At 60.5% G+C, this 22,190-nt stretch overlaps 1 protein-coding gene across 1 annotated transcript; it reads right to left on the bottom strand.

Moving 5' to 3' along the window:
- Positions 1 to 2,408: 2,408 nt before the first annotated feature.
- On the bottom strand, positions 2,409 to 12,061 carry FSCN1 (fascin actin-bundling protein 1). Its single transcript, XM_043559611.1, has 5 exons — positions 11,088 to 12,061; positions 4,781 to 4,937; positions 4,549 to 4,670; positions 4,151 to 4,318; positions 2,409 to 3,785 (listed from the first exon to the last, which is right to left on the bottom strand). The coding sequence occupies exons 1-5, from the start codon at positions 11,917 to 11,919 to the stop codon at positions 3,583 to 3,585; spliced, it is 1,482 nt and encodes a 493-aa protein (XP_043415546.1). The 5' UTR covers positions 11,920 to 12,061; the 3' UTR covers positions 2,409 to 3,582.
- Between the last annotated feature and the right edge of the window lie 10,129 nt (positions 12,062 to 22,190).

The raw sequence follows: 22,190 nt of genomic DNA, 5'->3' as shown, positions 1-22,190 counted from the left end.
CATGATCTCACGGTTCCTGGGTTTGAGCCCCGCGTCGGGCTTCGTGCTGACAGATCAGAGCCTGGAGCCTGCTTCGGATTCTGTGTCTCCCTCTCGTTCTGCCCCTCCCCCTCTCACACTCCATCTTCCTTCTCTCAAAAATAAATAAAAACCTTTTTTTTTTTTTTTAAATTAAAAAGAAAGAAACAAACAGGGGAGAAGCCTGAGCTGCGGACACACTTGGGAAGCTCAGAGGCCCCACCGACCAGGACAGCTCATGGTTCCCCGGGAGCTGGCGTATGTGTATCGGTACTCATATCTGTGTGTCCGTGAGCACTTCTGTGTCTGTGCACACACATATGTCTCCAGTGCACGTGTGTTTGTGTGTGCACAGGACTCTGTACGCATGCCCATGCATGTATATAAGCCCATGTGTATGCGGGATCGCATGTGATGCGGCCAGGCCCTTGTCGATGGGGAGACACTGAGGAAGGTTCTTCTGGCAGGATCGAGAGCTGCGTCTCCTGCTCTGGCATTCGAGCCTGGGCCCCAGAGCTGGTTCTGACAGAAGGGAACCGAAGGCCTGGAAAGACCCAGAAGTGAGGAGCCTGGGTGTGCAGGAGTGAGGCTGGTGGTCCCCAGCATGCTCCACACAAGGCCACAGGACGATCGATCTCTGTCAGAAGATGCCCATTGCCTCCAGGTGGGTCTGGAGACAACCTCCCTCGCTTGTTCAAACCCACTCTTCAGGGAGGACCCAAGGAGGCTCCACCCACCCTAGGAGGCTCCACCCTGCCTCCTGCCTAGCTTCCCCCTACAGGACCTTTGCATATGCTGTTCCCTCTGCCCAGACTGTCCTTCCTGTCCCTTATAATGTCCTCTTTCCCTAAGTGTGATCATCACCCCAGTCAGACTGCGTGCCTCAGTCACCCACAGCCCCCACAATGCGCAGCCACGTGACAGGTGCCCATTTTTGTGGAATGGATGGAATTCGGAATCTGTGCCTAGCTTGTCTGGTTAGGTACGAGGCTGGGATTCTGGGAGCGAACCCTGGTGCCATTCCAGGGCAGTTCATTCCTGCTCCGTGGGCGGGGCTCGAGCCACCTCACCCAGCAGGATCTACAACTGTGCCCAACTGGAACCCCTGCACCCCATCCCAACCCCTCTCAGTGTGCCTCCCCTCCCCCTCCCTCCCCCCCGTGGTCTGGAAGAGCTTGGATCCGGAAGATTCATCTGTTCCTTCCATGTCACTGAGACCTGAGACTTTTCTGGCTTCCAGCCTGGCTTTAACAGGGGTGGGGGACTGGTCGCCAGGACCCCACTGGGGCCCCAACATCCCTTTGTGGCTGCCATCTGCCCTTGTCAATCTCGAGACTCCCGCCTCCAGGAACCACCAATCACGGCCCGCCTCCCAGTTTCGTCACCAGCAGCCAATCAGCGCTTCCGCTGGGCCCTCTGGCTGCGAGGCCGGCTCCAGCCCCCTCACCCCCGCCGTCCCCCGGCCCTGGCACTGCACGCCCCCATGTCCCCATCCATCCTCTGCTCATTGGACACCCACAGGGCGCCGTGCTCCACCCGGAAGGCTATGCCTGGCTGCTCTGGACCTCAGTCTTCTCCTCTGTAAGATGGGAACTAGCGCTACCCCCCTTGGGAAGCTCTGGGTTAACTGAGATACCGCAGTCGCTGCAGGGCTGGCCAGGTGGGGGGGGGGGGTGGTCTGCCAGGGGCTGAGAACACAGGGTGGGCTCAGGGCTGGACACTTCCTCAGCTTCTGGTGTGCCAGATGGAGAAGTGTCCCCCAACTTCCAGGGCTGAGCCTGCTTTGATGTAGGGACCCAACCTGGCGCCTCCCTCCCCCCAGCTTAGTGCATCCAGCGGCCTGCTCCCAGTACCTGCACCTGTCTCTATCTGTGCCCGTCCGAAGAAGGCCCGTCGGACCGCGAAATCCCAGCCTCTGCAAGGCCTAGTGTTTGGGGGTGTTGATGCATCCACAAAAGGCCTATGCAGTAGAAGAGGGCGGCCAAGGGCCCCAATCCTCCAAGTTGTAGTCAAGGGCATCTCTAGAGGCAGAAGAAAGCTGGATCTATGGGTTCGTGTTACCCTGACCTCGACCTCCTAAGCCCACGGGCCCACCTCACGGTGCAGGCCTGGAACGGGCCTCACAAATACTGGAGGCAGGAAACTGTGGGACCAGATTGAGCCACCTCCCCACCCAGGAGCTCCCGCTCCCTGCTTGGGACCCTGGTGGCCTCAGGCAGATCTCTGGGGTAAGTAAGAGGCCATCCCTCACAGGGCCCCCTCCTCCACTCCTGGAGGCAGCCAGGCTGCTCAGACCACCCATCGGACCCTGGGCCCCGCCCGCCCCACCCGCCTGACCCCCAACACACACACACACACACACACACACACACACACACACACGGGCCAGCTCAGGGCTGCACACGCATTATTTTATTTTGCTTTCCAGTCTGAAGCTACTATCATGGGCGTTTAGTTATACAAATGACACTTACAAAAAATAAAAGACCAGGACACCCAGAGTGAGATGCATGGCAGAGATGAACCGGGGGTGGGGGGCTGGCAGGGGGCAGGGCCGGGAGCCAAGGGCCTCGGGGCTCCCCGGGAGGCTCCCGATGGAGGGTGCCGCCCAACCTCATCCCACCCCAAGACCCAAGGAGTCCAGTCGGACAGGGAGCACCGATCACACCGGGGGCTCTGGCTGAGGCGGTGAGGGACTCAGCACCACCAGATGGGGACACAGGCCAGGGCAGGCAGGAGGGAGGGGGCCAGCGAGAGGCCCCGAGGAGGGAGGGGCAGGTTTGGGATTCAGGGAAGCACCCTGCCCCCCGCCCCCCACGACTAGCAAGCAAGTAGGGCTGCGAGGCCCGGAGATGCCGATTCAAGATCCCCCACGAGACCCCTTGAAGATCACTCGTGGCTGCCAACCAGGCTTGCCTGGGCGCCTCTGGCAATAATGTTTCGTTTCAAAAAAAAAGAAAAAAAAAATACTGATTTGGTCATTTTCTGCTTCCAGTCAGGCCAGGGTGAAAGAAGACAGACGGCAGGGCCCCAGACCACAGCGGTGGGCAGGCGGGCAGGCCGCGGGTGCAGAGGGGCCAGCAGCCAGCACACGCTGCTTTCACCCTCTCCCCCTCCCACAGCCTCCCCCCGCCGCAGGGATGGTGCACCAGGGGCTCCGATAAGCTGGGGGCAAGCGCCCAGCTCCGGGGAAGGGGAGGGTGGGGAGAGGCTCTTGGGAGGGGGCAGAAGATTCCAGTTACACACCCCGCCAGACCCAGGGACTCAGGAAGGCCTCCCAGCGCCCCCCGCACCACCTTGGCCACTTTGAGGAAATAAGGCTCAGAGTCGTCTGAGGTCAGAAGAAAGGGGTGCCAGCCTCGCCCATGGCAGAGAAGAGAGAGGGCAGAGGGGTCTGAGATCCCCTCCAAGGACCAGGCACGGGGCAGCAGGTGGGGGCACCATTTTCTCTGGGTTTCCAGTTTGAAAGGCAAGGGACTTGCCACGACACCGGAGCCCGCCTGGAGAAGAGAGTTATTAGCAGAAGGGTCTGGGCAGGGCGGGGACAGGGCGCTGGGGGGCAGGCTAGTACTCCCACAGAGTGGCGGGGTCGATGGTCTCGGCGCAGGCCTTCAGGACCCCCGCGTGGTCCCCCTTCAGGTAGCGCCCGCCCACCTTGATGGCCACCTTGTTGTAGTCACAGAACTCGAAAAAGAAATCCACGGGGGTGTCGCTGCTGCTGGTGACCGAGGAGTCACTGCCCACTGTCCAGTACTTGCCTGTGGAGTCTGGGGTGGGGGGTGGGGGCGAGGCCCATCAGGCCCCATGCTGGGCCAGCTCCCCACACGGCAATCACCACTTCCAGAACTGGGGTGACCTCTGTGTCTAAGCCTCCCTCCCCCCACCTGCTGGACAGGGGTCCGCGCCCCTTCCCCCCACCCAGGGTTTAAGTCCCACAGCTCAGGTGTGCGACACCTTCCCGGCCCACCCTTTCCAGAACCCCGCCTCTCGCTCTGGTGGAGCCAGGGAGTCCACTCTGGGGTGGGCCGGGGAGCCCCCCTCCTACACAGAGAAGAGGGGAAGGGCCAGGCGACCACAGGATGTCTGTCCCCAGAGCCAAATCACTGAGCCACCCCGCCTCCGGAGAACCCACCTTTGATGTTGTAGGCCCCGTCACTGAACTCCAGCTGGAAGACGTCGTAGCTGGAGCGGTTGGCATCCAGGGTGCCCGTGACCTTGCGGCAGCCAATGAAGCCGTGCTCCCCGCGGAACACAATGATGGGGCGGTTGATGAGTTTCATGAGGAAGAGCTCCGAGTCCCCTGGCCCAGGAAGGGGGAAGGGCGGTGAGCCTCATGGTGGGGGAGGGGCGGGGGGGGGGGCGCTGGGATGATCCGGGTGTGGCTCAGAGAGGGAGGGCGGGACTCTGGGGTCACTGGGCAAATCAGCCCTAGGGTGAGACCCAGCAGGGGGCGGGCCTGGGGGGGGGGGGTGCCGGGGAGTGACTAGGAGGTGGGCAGACCCTCCGGGGAACCAGGGACGGACTACCTACCTGCTGTCTCCACCGAGGCGGCCAACTGCCCGTTCTTCTTGGCCGTCACAAACTTGCCATTGGACGCACGCAGTGTGATCCGCCGATCACTCCACTCGATGTCAAAATAGCAGCTGGCGTTCCTGGGGGTGACAGGGCAGGGTCAGGCAAGGCCGCCCCGGGTCCCCGGGCCCCGTCCCAACAGAGAGGGCCGGTCTGGGTGCGGGGTGGTTGGGGTGGGGGGGAGACTCACTTGGTGGAGGCAGTGGACTGCACGCCCCCGGTGGCCGTCAGCGTCCAGTACTTGCCCGTGTGGGTGCGGAAGGCACACTTTTTGGTGTCGCGGTCGATCTCCAGCTGGAAGGTCTCCTGGTCGGTCTCCTCGTCCTGATTGGCTGACAAGTCCATACCTGCGGGGAGAGCTTCCGACTGGCACGGGGACCCCAGTTCGGGCTGACCCACAGCCCTGCCCTCACACAACCAACACGGCGGGGCTGCGGAGACCCCTCAGCCTCGAGAGCAGAGGCCAGAACCCAAGACCCCAGGCAGGGCCAGGCAGGGCCCCAGGCCGGCCACGTCCGTCTAGGCATCACGTCGTCTGATTATACAAGTAATACCTTCCGACAGACCATCTGCAAAAAGCCATTCCAGAGCCAGTCGGGAGAACCTTAACGCGGCCCAGGATTAAATATTAAGGATTAATTACGGTTCATCATATTGCGGTTATGTAGGACACAAACACCTCGAGACCAAATGCCCCGAGGTCAGGGATTTGCTTTCCCTACAACCAAAAACAACGAATAAAGGGACAGATGGAGCCAGAGGGCAGACTGTCGCACCTGAGGGAAATCGATACATCGTAGCCTCCCCGTGCCTCTGAATGTGTCCAAGTTAACCGGAAACCAGAAGAGCGACCTCACGTTCCTTTCAGAGAACTTACAAAACCCGTAAAAGTGAAGTCACGCGCGGTCCCACGCCCCGCGCGCCCCAGACCGCACCGGCACGGCGGGGGGACTCACGCTCCTTGCCTGTCCCCCCTGTGCAGACACAGGCATTTTCTCCACCTCAGGGCACGCCTGCCACCGATCTCGACCTGCAGGTGATCTGGCAGCATCTTTGCACACGTGTCCCTGTCCCCAAAGCACCTGATGTGACCAGAGGGAGCTTCCAGTGCTCCCAAGCCCTGCAGCCCGGAAGCAGGCTATGCGGCCCCAACAGAACGAACTCACACTCCCCAAGCGCCTGGGTTCGAACGACGCCAACAGCAGAGACATCTGCCCCACCTGCTGGTGCCCAGACTCACAGCTCGCAAGTGGGTCACCGTTTGGGTCCCGACACCTTAGGGAAGACGGGACCACACTGGTGGACGGTAAGTTGTCCCTTCAGAGGGGCAGATGGAGGCTGGTGGCTGGCGGAGCCCCGGTTCCCCCACCCCCACCCCCGGCCGGGACCCACCCATAGCTCTCTCCACCACCAAGTGGAGGGCCTGAAGGGTGTGAGCCTATTTTCTTTTTTTAATGTTTATTTATTTTTGGAAGAGAGAGAGACACAGACAGAGCACGAATGGGGGAGGGGCAGAGAACGAGGGCGACACAGAATCCGAAGCGGGGCTCAAACCCAGGAACGGTGAGGTCGTGACCTGAGCCGAGGTCGGACGCTTAACCCACTGAGCCCCCCAGGTGCCCAGGGTGAGCCTGTCTTAACCCACATCAGCACCAGGGGGCGGGGACCTTCACCTCCACAAAGAGGGAGACTGAGGCACAGAGGTGGTATGTCCTTGCCCAAGGTCACCCAGAGGGAGAGTATTGAGTCCTGGTGACCCTGAGGAGGGGAAGGGGGCAAACGGGCCTCCAGCCACGCCCTCTGTGTGGCCTGGCGGACCCAGGGCCCTGAAATAGATCCTCTTGGAACCCCTTGGGCTCCACCCTCCAGGCCCCCCGGGCCCACAGAGCCCTGATGTTGGGGATCTGCTGACGGCCGCGAGGCAGGTAATGAGCCCCATCCACCATCACACCCCCAGTAAAGCACTGGGTGAGGATAAGGGTCAGCAGGGACTGGGCCCCCTGGGTAGCCGGGCCACCAAGAATGGGACCGTCCTAGGGCCAATCAGGGGAGGAGCACCACTTGGGGCTGCAGTCCCCGAAAGCTGGCCGACCTGCCCCACCCCCACTGCTGCAGAAGGGGCCCTGTGAGCCCGCCCCGGGCCACCTGCCCAGGGTACCTGCGCTGGCTGGCTGACCGGAAGGAGGGAACAGAGGGGAGTAAAAGCCAACAGCAGGAAAGACAGAGGAAGATCCCCAGAAAAAGGGCCAGAAGGGAGCAGGGAAGGGACCTGGGTTAGAAGTCAAATCTGCTGGTTCAAAGGGCTCATCTTAATATAGCCTTGCAGATAAACGAGGCACTTGCCAGCCTTCGGGAGATAACGCAGAAGTCGGGAGGCTCCGCTGGGTCGTCGCTGCCCAGGGGCACACAGCTGCCACCGGCCACTGGGTTACTGAGACCCCATCAGCTGGCTGTGTGCAGTCCTGGAAGGGCCTAGGCCAGCAGGGGAGCCACCCAAAGTGGGGGCCAAGCACCCTGGGGTAAGTGCCCTCCTCTCACTCAGCCTCGGTCTCCCTCTGTCTACCAAAAGGGTCTCTCCATCCTGCCAGGAGGTTGGAAGAATTCAGGGGCCTGGTGCCAGGTAGACAGCAGGTCCTCCAACCCCAAAAGGAAGGGGTGGGGGAGGGATTCGTCTCCCCAACATCCAGCAGGGCCCCTCCTGGCTCCGAGGCCCTGCCCAGACGGGAAAGGCCCCGCTTGGCCTTGGAGTCTCTAATTAGAGCTGGGTTACTATGGGAACAGGGTTTTCTTCGGGATTTTTCTTTTCATCAACAGCAGCAGCAGCACAGAAAACCTGAGTCACAGACCCGCAGGAGCCCCGGGAGGCAGACGTGGGGGCTCAAAGAAGCACATCTCCTGCCTCCCCCAGCCCTGCCCGGCCCTCTGCCTCATGGCTTTCCCTGTCTCCTGCCTCTGAGCCATTCTCTAAGGTAGCTCAGAGAGGGCACCCCACCCCCCGCAGCCTTAGCGGTCCCCAAATTCGCCTGGCCTGTCCAAAGTGGACACTCCCCAGCACCCCATTCAGGTTAGGGGAGGGGACTGGGAAGCATCTGTGGCCTCCGCTCCCCCCGCCCCACCTTCCGGTCACTCTTACCGCCACCTGACCCCTTCAGATCCTGCCTCCATCCTTGCACAAGAACAAGGGCCTGAATTACCTCACATGTCCCGCCTCTTCAGGAGAGCTCGTACACACCCTGCAAAGCCCAACCTGGCCAGCCCTTTCTCAGCCAGCCAGCCAGCCAGCCTTGCCTTTTGAGTGCCCCTGAGTGGCTGGGACAGGGCACTTCCTGAGCACGCGTCCCCAGGGCACAGCTGGCCAGAGGCAAGGAGCTGTGAGACCAAGGGGGGACCTCGGTGAGGCACAGCCCAGGGTGTGGCTGGCGTCGGGGGGCAGGTGAGATTTCGAAGGAGCACGGCAGGAGACCCCACTGGGAGTGACGTGCTGCTCCCCCAGAGACCCTGCCAACCTCCAGCCCCACCCAAGCCAGCTCCTCACCTGGGCCGTGGTCACAGCTACACCATTTCTGAGCACCTGGGATGGACACAGGCCATCTGCCTGTCACATCGGTCCTCAGGCAGAGGACCCCACTCCCTGGTAGCCGAGATGGCCCCCTCCCAGAAACAAAGCCTGGCTCAAAGGATTACCCTGGGGCAGCCCAAGCAGGTGGGGAAACTGAGGTCAGAGAGCAGACTGCAGCCTCAGCAGGGAGCACCCCACCCCCACCAGGCCAGGCCCATGCAAGCCTGTGGACATGATTCACATCCCCCCTGCCGGCTAAGCCCCGGATCCTCCTCCTTCCTGGCTGGCTTTTCCCAGCATGTGTCAGAAGCACAGACACCGCCTCCTTGCCACGCAGGCCTGTCCAAAATGGCCTCCGCAGACACGCCCCCCACCCCCAAACGGCTCCGGGTCCTGCGGTCACCCTCTATCCCACCGGGAAGCCCCGGGGTCAACTAACAGGAGAACAAGAGGAGGACCCCAAGATCTGAGGCCAAAAGAGCCCCAGTGTCAGCCCCCAAAGACCCCTCCCCCAACTCTATGCACCTTTAAACTCACAGATGAGCCAACACTTCTACTGGCCCAATTTCCAGCTCCCCTTGCCCCATCAGCCTGAATCACACCCGAACGCTGCCAGCAACCTTAATAAAGAGGAGAGGGCATCTGCCCAGGCTCGCTCAGCTCTTCCCGACCCCGAGGGCAAGGGCAAGGGCAAGGGCCAGGGCCACCTGCTCCTCCAGGTCTTCCTCATGGTGGCCCCCACCAGCTATTTCAGTCCCACCTACCAACCTCACAAACTCCTTCCCAGAGACATACTGGGCTTTCTGCTCCTTCCTGCCTCAGGGCCTTTGCACCAGCTGTGCCTCCTGCTGGCACCACTGTTCCACACACCTGATCCACACAACCTTGTATTCATGTTTCAGGTCAGCTCAATTGTCCTCTTCAGAAGTCACCACCACCACCACCACCACCACCCCGCCCTCCCCCATCTAATCTGGGATCCTGATATACTTTCTGGACCCCCAGGCCTTTGCCTGACACCTCTGGGATGCTGCTCATGTCCCAACAAGAACATTAGCCACAAGAGGGAAGGGTCCGGACACATGCACTCATTTGCTCACCACTCAGGCCTCAGCATGTCTCACCTGGTAGGGCCTCAAGATGTGCTGAAGAGGTGAGGAGTCCTGCCCTACCTACGCCGTGTGAGACCAGAAAGGGGAGGCCCATTGTGCCCTGGAGGCTGGGAGGTATCAGGGGGTCCCGAAAAGCACCTATCCTGTAGTCAGACTGACCCAGTTCTGCAAGCTGCTAAGTTGCTGTGTGACCTTGGGCAAATGGCTTCACCTCTCTGGGCCAAACCCGCTCATCTGTCCCCTTGAAATATTACTGCCCAAATCAAGCAAACTCAGGCACAAAACAGCCATTTCCCCTTCCCGGCCTCTACCCCACTGACAAGGGGCTGCAAGCCCCTCTCCCCAGTCCCAGCCCACAGTCAGGAGGCTGGCTATCAGGAGAAAGTCCGGGAAGGCCACTCTACCAGGAGGAGGCCACCGATCGGGCTCCCATCCAGCCATCTCCAGAGGCTGGGCTCCAACTTCCCACTCAGCAGAGCCAGCCCCCGACAGGTCCGTCCAGTGGGGCCTCTGGCTGCAGAGAACCAACTGTCTTCCTTGCCAAAGGAGGGACGAGGGCGTCAGAAGGAAGAGAAACCGCCCAGGGGGAGAATCTAAGAAGGGAAGAGGGGGGCTCATTTCTGGCGCGCAGGCCGGTAGGAAATGGCCAGGCCGGCGGGAGGCCCGGGAAAGGACGCATCGAGTTGCAGCCAATTGTTCCAGGCGGGACACTTGGGGATGGGTTCATTCGAGGGTAGGGGGCCTCCCGAGGGAGCCAGGCTGGGGTCTCTCGGCTCACGTTAAGTCCGCCCTCGAACGCCCGCAGCGCAGAGCGCACCAGACCCGAGACGCGCGGCGGGCGCAGGGCGGGGTGGGTGCCTGGCAGGGGGCCATCGGCGCCACGCCGTCCCGGGACCGGGGCGCAAGGAGGCAGGCCGCCTCCAGGAGAGGCTCCGGACCCGGGCACTAGAACCGGGGGCGGCGCGGGGGGTCCTCAGCAAGGGGGGACCTGCAGAAAACCGATCCCCTCCCCCGCCCCTCCGCATCTGGTTTTCCCATCTGCAGAGACCAGGCAGGACAAAGGGGGCGAGGGAGGGCCCTCTGGAGGAGCCCGCCCCCCTGCTCACAAAGGCCGCGGCCTGGAGCGCGGGGCAGACGCGGGAGGAGGGGCTGGGGGGGGAAGGGCAGACACAAGGGGCGCACCCCCCAGCAGAGGCCGACCCCTCGAGGCTGCGCGTGGGGGTGGAGAAAGGCCTGGAGGACTGGAAGGTGGCGGCGCACCCTGCGGAGATCAAAGGCTCCCCCATCCCGCCTGCGCTGCGAGGGCCGTGGGGGGTGGGGGTGTGCCCCGAGCGTGTAGCTACCCTCGTCTTCGCCCTCGAGCTGACCAGGGAGGGGCACGAGGAAAGGGGGGGATGGGCGTTGCCCCCCCAGGGATGGGCTGGGCAGGGCGATCCGCGGGATCAGCGCGCGTGGGGAGTTCCAGGCCTGGGGGTGGGGGTGGGGGTGGGGGTGGGGGTGGGGGTGGGGGTGGGGGTGGGGGGTCGGAGGGTGGCCCGTAGGGCGGCGCCTACGTGGGGCCCGGGGAGCCCCAACCCCGACGCGGGGCGGGGGTGTGCGGCGCCGCGCAAGGATGGGCAAAGCCCCACCCCTCGCCCCCTCCTCCGGGCCCGAGCGCACGTCCCGCGACGAGGCGGGGTGGCCGGCGCGCCTAGCGGGGGCGCACCGGACGTCGCTGGGGATTACAGCAGCGCCGCGGGCGAGAAAGGGCGGGAGGCTGGAGGTACGGGGGTGGGGTGCGCTTTGTGCACCGACCGGGAGAGGAGGGGGGCGGCGTCCCCACTCACCCTGGCGCGTGGACACGTTCCTCTCGTTGGCCGCCTGCAGCACGACCTGGGCGCAGCTCTGCTCCAGGGCGAAGAGCTCGTCCTTGCCCACCTTGGTGGCCTTGCCCGCCTTGAGCGTGCCGCTGGGCCCCGACGGCGCCAGGTAGCGGCCTTCGCAGTCGCGGAAGGCCACCTTGCCGGAGCGGAACTCGAGCGTGTAGCCGGTGGCGGGCTCGGGGCGCGCCACCAGGCGCCCGTCGTGGCGCAGGAAGCGGTGGTCGGCCGTCTGCACGCTGTAGCGCTGGTCCTGGAAGGCCAGCGTGATGAGCGAGTCGACGCCCCAGGGCACGTCGCGGTCCACGGCGATCTCGTCGGCCGGCCGCGCGCTCAGGTGCGCGTAGCGCTTGCGGGTCAGGCTATAGATGTTGACCTGCGGGTGCATGGCGATGTGCACGCTCCACTTCTCGGCCGGCGACACGGTCTGCGCGAAGCACGACAGGCGGTCCTCGGTGCCGCCGAAGTAACGCCGGTGCACCTCGGACTGCAGCGACCAGCGGCCGTCGTCGTGAGCCACGATGAGAAAGCGGCAGTCGGGGCCCGGCACCTCGCGCTCGCAGGTCACATTGCCGTCCTTGTCCGCCGCCAGGTAGCGGCCCAGGTGGCTGCGCAGGCACACGGCCGCGCTGCCCGCCTCGTCGGGCGGCTGCTCCAGCGTCCAGATCTGCTTCTTCTTCAGGCTGCTGGCCGACGCGTTCACCTTGAACCCGAACGCCTCGGCCGTCAGGTACTTGTTGCCGCAGTTGATGAGGCCGAACTGGATCTGCACCGCCTCGGCAGTGCCGTTGGCGGTCATGGTGGCGGCGGGCGGGAGGGCCCTGGCGCGGCCCGGGAGGTCGGTGGCGGGTCCCCGCGGCGGCGCCCTGCTCCTTTGTTCACGGCCGCGGCCCGGCGCGCACCCTGCGCAGCGCTCCACAAAGCCGGCCCGCGGCGCGCGAGCCCCTTTCTAGGCGGGGTGACGTCAGCGCCGCGAGGCCCCGCCCCCGGCCCGCCCCGGGGTTCGGCGCGGGGAGGGGGCGCAGGGAGCGCGCGGAGGGGCGCGGTGGGCAGGCTCGGCGTCCCCTCTCCTCCCGCACGGCAGGCCTCTGCTGCGCCCCCGCTTCGGCTCGCTCCCCCCAGTGCCAGGGTCCCACCCCCGCAGTGTCGCAGCCTGAGGATCTACCCAGAGGTCGGGACCCCTCGAAGCCCCCACCCCCACCCCCACCCCGCCTCCATCCCAAGCCTAGATGGGAGGAAGGACGGGCCGGGTTTGAGGTTGTGACAGAGACCGCAGAGGCCACAGAACACATCAGTACTGGGTGGAGGCGGTCTGGAGGCTGCTCGGAGGAGGTGGCCTTAGAGCAGAGCTCTAAAGGAGGGAGACGCCCCCACATCCCCCCAAGAGGGCCAGTGGGCCGAGGAGGGGTGGGGGCACACCCCAACAACCCCAACTCAGGTCTTGCAAGACTCTGCCCTGAAGGCCGCCCAGACCCTCCCGGTGGCCCAAGCACCCAGCCCTGCTAGCCCAAAATAGCCCTTTCAGCTGGTGGCAGAGACGAGTGACCGCTGTTCCCATTCTGGGGCTGCAGGAGCCTCGGGGTGCTGGTCTTCCAGGCAGCGGGGTGAGCAGTGCAGGATCAGTGTACCCTTTTCCGGGCTGGTCGGAGGGAGGTGGGATGCAGCCTGAGGGGTGGAATCCAGGTGGGCGCCCCCGGGACCACCCGGCCGTTCGCTTTCTACCCCCAGGCTCCCACTTCCTAGGTGGCTGAGCTGGGCGCCCTGGAAGGGGTTTGGAAGGTAGAGTAGCCCTCCTCCTTCAGGACCCAGCTCTCTGCCCGCCTCCCTCAAAGGGGACATTCCCTGCCGCCACCCACCGCCCTCCTACTTTCTCCCCCTTCTAGGAACACTTCCCTTTTCTAAGGCTAGGACTTTTGCTGGGACATTCCCCACATGCCAAGCGAGCCCCTGGAATGCCAGCATGACCACAGGCTGCCCACAAGGTCCCGAGGCCAAAGGCAGAGAGCACTGAACTAGCTCCTACTGGTTGGTCTGCACTGTGCCCCCCCCCCGCCCCGCCCCAACCCAGGCAAACTCCTCCGGGGATATTTTATCTTCCAGGGGAAGATGGGGTCCCCTTCTCACCACTGCGGCTCAAATGGGTTTACTGACAGTGACCATAGCCTCCCCTCCCACAAAACCCATTCCTCAAGAGCCGGAACATCCAAACTTTCTCATTGCGAGGCTGTCTATTAGGCTCGAAACCCAGGGTCTCACTGGCTATGTGACTTTAGGCAAGTTACTTAACCTCTCAGAGCCTCAGTTTCTTTCTTGTAGAAGAGATACAGACCCCCCCCCCCCATCTCAGGCCGGTCTGAGAGTCCCTGGGGGCATGGAGCTCAGACACTGGCCCTGGCCCTCCCTGAGGACCCATTCCAGTCCCCAGGAAGCCCTCCATTTAACTAGAAAGACCCCAGATCTCTGGCCAACTTCCAAGGCTCCGAGGAGAGGCGGAGAGATAGCTGCAGCATTTACAGAAGGCTGTGGGGTGCCCGACCTCATGCCGGCAGTGGTGCTGGAGTGCTGAGACACCCCCCCCCACACACACACACACACACACACACACACGGGGATCAGGCCCCGCAACACCTCCCCCCTGTCTGCAGCTCCCCTCTCGGGCCCCAAGGCCCCTTCCCACAGCTTTGCAGCCCAGAGGCCAGGAGGGGGTCGGCGGTTGGGGGCTCCTGCCTCTCAATCAGGCCAGAGTTAGGAGCGGGGTCCAGGCCTTCCCAGGTGACGCTCTTGAGGGCTAGAAAGACTGGTGAGTCCAGATGGGTATGGTGGGAGCTTGGGTTCAAACGCACATCCCTGGCTCTCGGCTTTGCCATCCTGTAAGGGGCATGGTGACAGTGCCCGCCCCAGGACAGTTGCTGAGAAACTCTCCCTGGCGTGTGGTCAGTGTTCAACAAACGCCAGCTCTTTCATTATTCCCTAACGACATTGACAGGAGGATCCTGGGGACACAGACGGGTCCCCTCGGGCCCCCAGGGTCCCCAGGAACCCCCAAGAACTCCTGTAGTCAAGCAAAGGTGGAGTCTGTGTGAGCCTTTTAGGATCCATCAGCCAGGAACACGGAGGCTCGTGCCTATTTGTGGAATAAATGAACACGCAATTTTGCAAAGGGCGGGGGATGGGGGAGGACCAGAAAAGAACACCTGAGATGTCCCCACAGGACAAGGACCGTCTCAGTCTAGTGAACACAATCGATCCTGCCGTGTTGTGGAAAAGCGACTGAGTCCTAGGACGTGGGGGGCGAGGTCAGCTGGGGTCAGCATACAAAGAATTTCAAAGGATGTGGACCTAAATTACCAGTATTTAAGTTTTTGTCTGAATAGAGGATGCCTTCCCAGGGTTCAAATATTCAAAAACGCAACCCGGGCTTTGTTCCCATCCCGGTTTCCACCCCATCAGCTCCACAAGTGCAGTGAGATTGGTGTCTTGTGTTTTCCTTTCTTCACGCAAGGACAAGCGAATGTGAGTTTGTATTCTTCTCTCCATTATTTTCAACCCTTTGATTACTTGATGTATCTTTTTTTTTATGGGACTCGAACTCAGGGCCCTGAGATCAAGCCACATGCTCTGCTAACTGAGCCACCCAGGTGCTCCTTGCTTGGTGTATCTTAACACGGTTTCCGCTTCAGTACAAAAGTGGCTTCCTTGTTCTTTTTCACGGTTGTATAATATTCCCTGGCAGGTCATAACTGGTGTCCTATGGATGGACATTTGGATTGTTGCCGTTGATGCTCTGCTTTGGCCAGAACCCCCTCCCAATAGTGAAACCCTCAACCACAAACCAACATGTTTTTGTGCATCTCCCTGCCCAGCCATGGCCCGTGCACCATGTAAAAAATGAAGGCTGTCCAGTCTTGCCTTGAATGCCTCTGGTAGTGGGGAGCTCACTCCGTCCTCTGTCCAAGGCCGATGTGGGTGACATGTATTTGCCCTGGACTAGCTTGGGTGGAGATTGGGAGTGAGAGAGCCGTGGCCCACAGCAGCTGCCAGGAAAAGAGGGTGTCCTGTGGACAGAGCAAGCGACCCCATGTGTGAATCTCATGACCATAGATCCCTGGATGGGGTGAGTGGGAAGCCTCTTTTTTTATATAAATAATTTGTTTATTTATAAGTAAGCAATCTCCGCACCCAACATGGGGCTCAAACTCATGGTCCCGAGGTCAAGAGTCGCATGCTTTTCCGACTGAGCCAGCCAGGCTCCCCGGAAACTTCTTGGTTTTAAATATATATATATATATATATTATTGGGGGGGGTTGGGTGGTTCAGTCGGTTAAGCATCTGACTTCAGCTCAGGTCATAATCTCACAGTTCGTGGGTTCTAGTCCCACATCGGGCTCCATGCTGACAGTGTGGAGCCTGCTTGGGATTCTCTCTCTCTCCCTCTCTCTCTGCCTCTCCCCGACTCACGCTTTCTCTCTCTCTCAAAATAAATAAACTTTAAACATAAATACATATACATATTATTATTAATAATGATTTCGGGGAAGCCAATACAGGAACAAAATCTCAGATGCGGTTAGCATTTTCAAAAGTCGTCTGCTGCGCTGCACCCACCCCACGTTCCCTCCGCCGGCCTTTCCCAGGGCTCAGTTGCGTTGGGCACCTTTATGTCCAGCATGGTCACAGGGTGCTGTCTGCAGACCCCGCCTCGGGTCCCTCTGGGGAAGGACAGGAACACGGTCACTGTGTCCCAGGGTCCCACGGGAGCCCAGGCGTCACCTGAGCTGCCCTGGAAGGAGGGCACGGCACGGGGTGGACGGCGTGCTTGGCGGGACCTGGACCGAGCTGCCCCCGGGCTGGCCACCTCGTGCCACCTGCCTGGTCCGGGGAGGGAAATGAGGCCAGCGGGAAGGGCCGCCCAGCTCTCCAGCCCCGAGGTGAGGGCCCCGGTCCTCCGGGTGAGGGTCCTGAGCCACAGAGACCCAGACCCCTTGTCCCCAGCCCTGCAGCCCCGGGGCTCCCTGCTCCCACCACGGACGAGCAGAGGCTTTCTGAAGTGACACCTGGCACAAAAGTCGAGGGGACACTGGAGTCCCCTGGGTCCTGGCTTTGACACATCCTTGCCACGGGACCTTGCGTGAAAGACTTATTCTGGTGCCGCACCTGTGAATGGGAATCGTAACCTGCAGAGCGTCTCGTGAAATCGCAGATGGGGCTATTCGTGGCACGCCTTAGGCAAAAACCAGAACGCGCTGTCCTCACCCTCCGGAAGCGCTCCCCAGAAGTTCTGCCCTCGAAATGACAGAGGCGCCTGGGGTTTGCTTTAAGATTTTCCCCGAGAGGGTGGTGGATGCGTGGGGTTTCCTGTGTGAGCATCTCTACTTCCATAAACGTTTGGACATTTCCATAATAAAAGGTTTTACAGAAGCACAGCAAGAACAAAAATAAGAAAGAAAATACCCAGCGCCCCTCCAAAAGCAGTGGTGGGGGGAGGGGAATGGATGGAGCCTGATTTCTGTGTCAGCAGAGGACAGCGCGAGCAGGCTCGCTCTACTTTAATGGTTTTTTAGTGTTTATTTATTTATTCATCTTACTGTTTATGTACTTTTGAGAGAGAGAGAGAGAGAGAGTGTGTGAGCGGGGGAGGGACAGACAGGGGGACAGAGGATCCCCAGTGGGCTCTCGTGCTGTCAGTGAAAAGCTTGACGTGGGGTTCGAACCCACGAACCGTGAGATCGTGACCTGAGCCAAAGTCAGACGCTAAACCGGCTGAGCCGCCCGGGCGCCCCAGATTCTCCATGCTTTAATGTTTTCTTTCTAATTTTTTTAACGTTGACTTATTTTTGAGAGAGAGAGACAGACAGACAGACAGCGTGTGAGTGGGGGGCAGGGGCAGAGAGAGGGAGATGCAGAATCGGAAGCAGGCTCCAGGCTCTGAGCTGTCCGCACAGGGCCCGACGCGGGGCTCGAAACCACGAACCGTGCGATGGTGACCTGAGCCAGAGTCGGAGAATTGAACCGGCCGAGCCCCCCAGGCGCCCCTACTCTGGGAGATATTGATTGGTGTTTAGATATAGGAACGTATAGCTTCATATTTGAGGATTTTGTTTATTTATTTGGCCTTGGCTTTTTTCTCTGCATCTTGCTTCCGTCTCCTGATGACTCTTCCCAATGAGCCCCCCCTCCCCCGTCACCAGGGCCGTCCGCACCCCTGCCTGCACCAAGACACATGGCGGGTCATGAAATTCCTAGTGGGGTGACGCTGCTCCATCCAGGGCAATGACCGCCTGCGCCGGCTGTGTGCTCACCTCTACCCATCCCCAGGCTGAGCCCTGCTACCCACGGCCTCCTACACCTCGGACTCCCCCTGCCTCCTCCTGAAAGGAATCTTCCCCAGCTGGAGAACCGGCTCCCAGCGTCCCCAGGAGCCCTCTGGCTGGATTCTGCCCTCAGGGGTCACCGAGTCCCTCTGGTGGGGTGGGGAGCTCGGGGCACTGTGCTGAAAGTTCCCGGTTATCTGCTCCCTTATCTGCTCTGACGTTCTAGTAAGCTGGGATCTTCCTCATTTCTCAGAGGCGGTGAAGGAACACACCCAACAGAAAGTAGGTTGGTGGTCGCCTGGGGGATGGGGGGACTGCTTGAGGGGCACGGGGTTCCTTTGGGGATGCCACAAATGCTTTGGAGGTAGATACAGGTGGTGGCGAACACAGTAAAAGCTACAGAAGTGCACGCTTTCAAATAGTAAGTTGAGGGCCGCCCCCCCCACCCTACCCCGCACCCCCCCCACACCCCTCGGGTGGCTCGGTGGGTTTACATCCACCCAGTGAGATGCTGGAAACCTCGCACCACCCCACCTGCTCGGGGCTCTGCCCACTCCTCTTGACTCTCACCCGGAGACCAGGCCCTGGGGCCTTGGGTGGCCCGGGGCTGATCACAGCCCCCTGGAAGCTTTGGTTCCTCCTCCGCAGAAGGACCGGGGCGTGAAGTGTCCCGGGAGCTTCAGGCCAGCATCCCTCAGAGGACTGGGTTTCCCTTCTCTCAAAAGGAGGGGAGTGCGGCCCAGGCGTGCATAAGGGGCCGGAAGTGCTTCCACGGTATAGACGCACAGATGTCCACGGCCCAGCCCACCATAAACGAGGGGCCTTGGAGGCCAGAGCCTGTGAATGGCTTCTGTTGTTCTGCGGCTGCGGGCCCCTCGAAGCAGCCTGGTACGGCCTGCATCCCTCCAGGCTGTCTTGCAAATGGGAGGGACTCCAGGCCAGCTGCGCTGGCCCAGGCCATAGGCTGCACCCCAGCCCTGTGCGGACAGAACCGAGGAGGGCAGAATGAGGCCATCACCCCGTCTCCACAAACATCCCTGCCAGTCTCTGGCTTCAGTGCCTTCCGGTTACAAAGAGGGCAACTGAGGCCTGGGCAGAACAGAAAGGCGGTAGCCCAGCTTTAAAGGAGGAACGGGCAGATTTCAGGGTCCCAGGCTTGTGGCTCTCGTCGGCTTTGGCGAGGGATTCGTGACCCAACCCCGGCCCTAAACTATAGCCCCTGGAGGGCACCACCAAATCTGTGGTGGCCCAAGTGGTGAGCTGTCCTGGGCAGGGGGGGACTCTAGAGTTAACCCGGAAGTCCAGGGGGAAGCGAGTGACCAGTTCAGGAAGGCAGAGTCGGGGACAGCTGGGGCAAAAGTCTGGAGGCCGGCCTGTCCCATCTCTGTTACTGAAAACATGTCCCTAGAAATCATTCTAATTTCTGGCATCCTCCTGAACGTCGATGCCCTGACAGGGAAGCCTGGATGGGCCTCAGCGGGCTGCTCAGAGGCCGTCCCAGGGTGCCGCACCCGGCCGCCCACCTGACCTACAGCAGGGCAGTGGCTGGTCCGACTCTGAGGCCCAAGCGTGTTTTGCAAAGTGAGGCTGTGACGGCAGGTGCCTGGCAAGAGCCTGGCTAATTAAGAGGGCATTAGCACCCCGGGCAGAGCCCGGCTCCTGCCAAGATGTCCTTGCCAGGAGCGAGACCGGATTCCTTGGCGACAGAGAGGCCGCTGGCTGGTGGCAAGCCTCAGCCTCCCTGCACCGGCCACCACCCCACTCCTGCTCCAAACGGCCTGTGCCCTTTGGGGCTCCCCTCACCCCCACCCACGCTGTGAAAGCTCAGCGGGACAGGCCTGTCTCGGGCCGCAGCTCCATCTGCCAAGTGGAGCGGCCATCCGCTCTCGCCGGAGCCGGCACGGAACCCTTGTCACTAAATGCCCGTAAATCCACGGGCGTCTCGGCAAGGAACAAGGGGTCTGCTCTTCCCTGGTTCAAGGAGGTCTGATCAACGCCTGACGCCCGCGGGGAGGAATAATAAGAAGCCTGTCTCCCTAGTACAGCGGCCTGCAATGCCTCCGCGGGAGCAGCCAGGGTGTCTAACCTCCCCCATGGCTCCCCAGTGCCCAGCACCCAGTGTCGGGTCCCCGCAGGTCTGGCCTCTGTTCCTCTCTCCCGCCTCCCCTCCCGTTCCCTCTCCTCCACTCGCTCACACCCATCCAGGTGGGGCTGCGGCCACGTTCACACCGTGCCCACCGCTGCTCCGTCCTGCCCTGTGCAGCTGGCCCTTGAACGATACGGGTTTGAACTGCACGGGGCCACTTACGTGAGGATTTTGTAAATGTGTTCTCTCTTCCTTATGATTTTCCTTTTTTTTTTTTTAGAAATCTTTTTTGTAAATTTGTTTATTTATTTTATTATTTTTTTTAATGTTTATTTATTGCTGAGAGAGACAGAAGGAGTGGAGCGGGGAAGGGGCAGAGAGGGAGGGAGACACAGAACCTGAAGCAGGCTCCAGGCACCGAGCTGTCAACACAGAGCCCGACGTGAGGCTCGAACTCATGAACTGTGTGGTCGTGACCGGAGCCAAAATCGAGAGTTGGACGCTGAACCGATTGAACCACTACTAAGGTGCCCCTTGTTTGTTTTTTTTTTTAAGCTTATTTATTTTTATTTATTCATCTATTTATTTTATTCTTTTATTTTTTATTTCTATCTATTTATTTTTTTTTTTTTTTAAGGAATCCCTACACCCAATATGAGCTCAAACTCATGACCCCAAGATCAAGAGTCTCATGTTCTACCAACTGGACCAACCAGGCACACACTCCCCTTTCTTTTCTTTTTTTTAACGTTTATTTATCTTTGGGACAGAGAGAGACAGAGCATGAACGGGGGAGGGCAGAGAGAGAGGGAGACACAGAATCGGAAACAGGCTCCAGGCTCTGAGCCATCAGCCCAGAGCCTGACGCGGGGCTCGAACTCACGGACCGCGAGATCGTGACCTGAGCTGAAGTCGGACGCTTAACCGACTGCACCACCCAGGCGCCTCTCCCCTTTCTTTTCTTACATTTATTTTAAGTAATGATTTTCTTAATCATATTTTCTTTTCTCCGGCTTACTTTAAAGCAAGATTTTTTTTTTTTCAACGTTTATTTTTGGGACAGAGAGAGACAGAGCATGAACGGGGGAGGGGCAGAGAGAGAGGGAGACACAGGATCGGAAACAGGCTCCAGGCTCTGAGCCATCAGCCCAGAGCCCAACGCGGGGCTCGAACTCACGGACCGCAAGATCGTGACCTGGCTGAAGTCGGACGCTTAACCGACCAGGCCACCCAGGCGCCCCTCCGGCTTACTTTAGTGTAAGATTGCAGCTTGTAAATAACAGACAGAATATGTGTTAATCGACTGTTCCTGTGGTAGATTAGGCTTCCAGTCAACTGTGGGATATTAGTAGTTAAATTTGGGGAAAGTCAGAAGTTATAGGGGGCACCTGGGTGGCTCAGTCAGTTAAGCGTCTGACTTCAGCTCATGTCATGATCTCTCAGTTTGTGCGTTCGAGGTTGGGCTCTGTGCTGACACCTCGGAGCCTGGAGCCTGCTTCACATTCTGTCTCCCTCTCTCTGCCCCTCCTCGGCTCATGCTCTGTCTCTCTCTCTCTCTCTCTCTCTCTCTCTCTCTCTCTCTCTCTCAAAAATGAGTAAACATTTAAAAAAAATTTTTTTTAAGTTATTAAAAAAAAAAAAAAGACCCCGTTTAAACATTCCCTGCCCTGTCTGGGGAGCCACCTGGCTCCTTCCCTGACCAGCCCCAGGGGGTTGTGGCACTTTCCTCCCAAGTCTAGGTGTCCCTGGGGTCAAGACAGGCATCTGGCTCAGCACCAAGCAATAGAACTTTCCGCAATGATGGAAATGTTCTAGAATCTGCTCTGTCCGGCATGGGAGCCACCAGTCACAGATGTGGCTGTTGAACCTTTGCAGTGTGGCTGTGCGACGGAGGAACAGAACTTTTCATTTTATTTCACTGAAATTAACTTAAAACTTTTTTTCAAATTTTTAACGTTTATTTATTTTGAGACAGAGAGAGAGAATGAGTTGGGGAGGGTGCAGAAAGCGACGGGGACAGAAGATCGGAAATGAGCTCTGCCCTGGAAAAGCCCAACATGGGCCTCAAAGATCATGACGTGAGCTGAAGTCTTGTGCGCAACCGACCGAGCACCCCTGAAATTAAATGCAAAAAGCCACGTGTGACCGTGTTGGGCAGCGCAGGTCTGGGCATCCCTGGGGCCCCCCGCCACAGCGTGGGCACCCCCGGGAGGCTGGAGCCGGATCTGGGAACCGGAGAGACAGCCGAGGAGTTGACAGATGGCCAACAGGTGTGGGGTCCCCCGGAAACCGCTGGCGACTTTCCGTCCCTCCTGCCGCACCGCTGGGGAGATCTGCGTCTGCCTCGTGCCCTGGCTGCAGCCCCCACGTCCCCCCAGCTGAGAGCAGGGCTGCAGGAAGCCCCGTGGATGCGTCTTCCAGGCCCACCCAGAAGCCGGGCAGCCCCGGGCAAGACAGCAGCAGAGAGGGGCGGGAAGGGGCAGCCAGGCCAGGAGGCCAGACCCTCCCTCACCTTCCCTGCCGCCCAGGCCTCTCTGGGCTCAATCTTCCCTGACCTGCGGACCCTCCAGACTGCAGACCCCGCACTTCGAGAAGTGAGCACGTGACCCCCAGCCCGGCACTCTGGCTGCTTCCCAGGGACAGCTTGGCATTTCGGGATGTGCCAGCTGGCT

The sequence above is a fragment of the Prionailurus bengalensis genome, chromosome E3, assembly GCF_016509475.1.
Source record: "Prionailurus bengalensis isolate Pbe53 chromosome E3, Fcat_Pben_1.1_paternal_pri, whole genome shotgun sequence".
NCBI classification, from domain to species: domain Eukaryota; kingdom Metazoa; phylum Chordata; class Mammalia; order Carnivora; family Felidae; genus Prionailurus; species Prionailurus bengalensis.
This window is presented reverse-complemented; position numbering and strand designations above follow the sequence as displayed.

Excerpts from the sequence above, each read along its gene's own strand:
- FSCN1 (XM_043559611.1), bottom strand. The coding sequence starts at position 11,919 with ATGACCGCCAACGGCACTGCCGAGGCGGTGCAGATCCAGTTCGGCCTC. Across the intron at positions 4,938-11,087 it reads GAACGTGTCCACGCGCCAGG|GTATGGACTTGTCAGCCAAT; the intron begins GTGAGTGGGGAC and ends CTCTCCCCGCAG. Across the intron at positions 4,671-4,780 it reads CAGTCCACTGCCTCCACCAA|GAACGCCAGCTGCTATTTTG; the intron begins GTGAGTCTCCCC and ends TGTCACCCCCAG.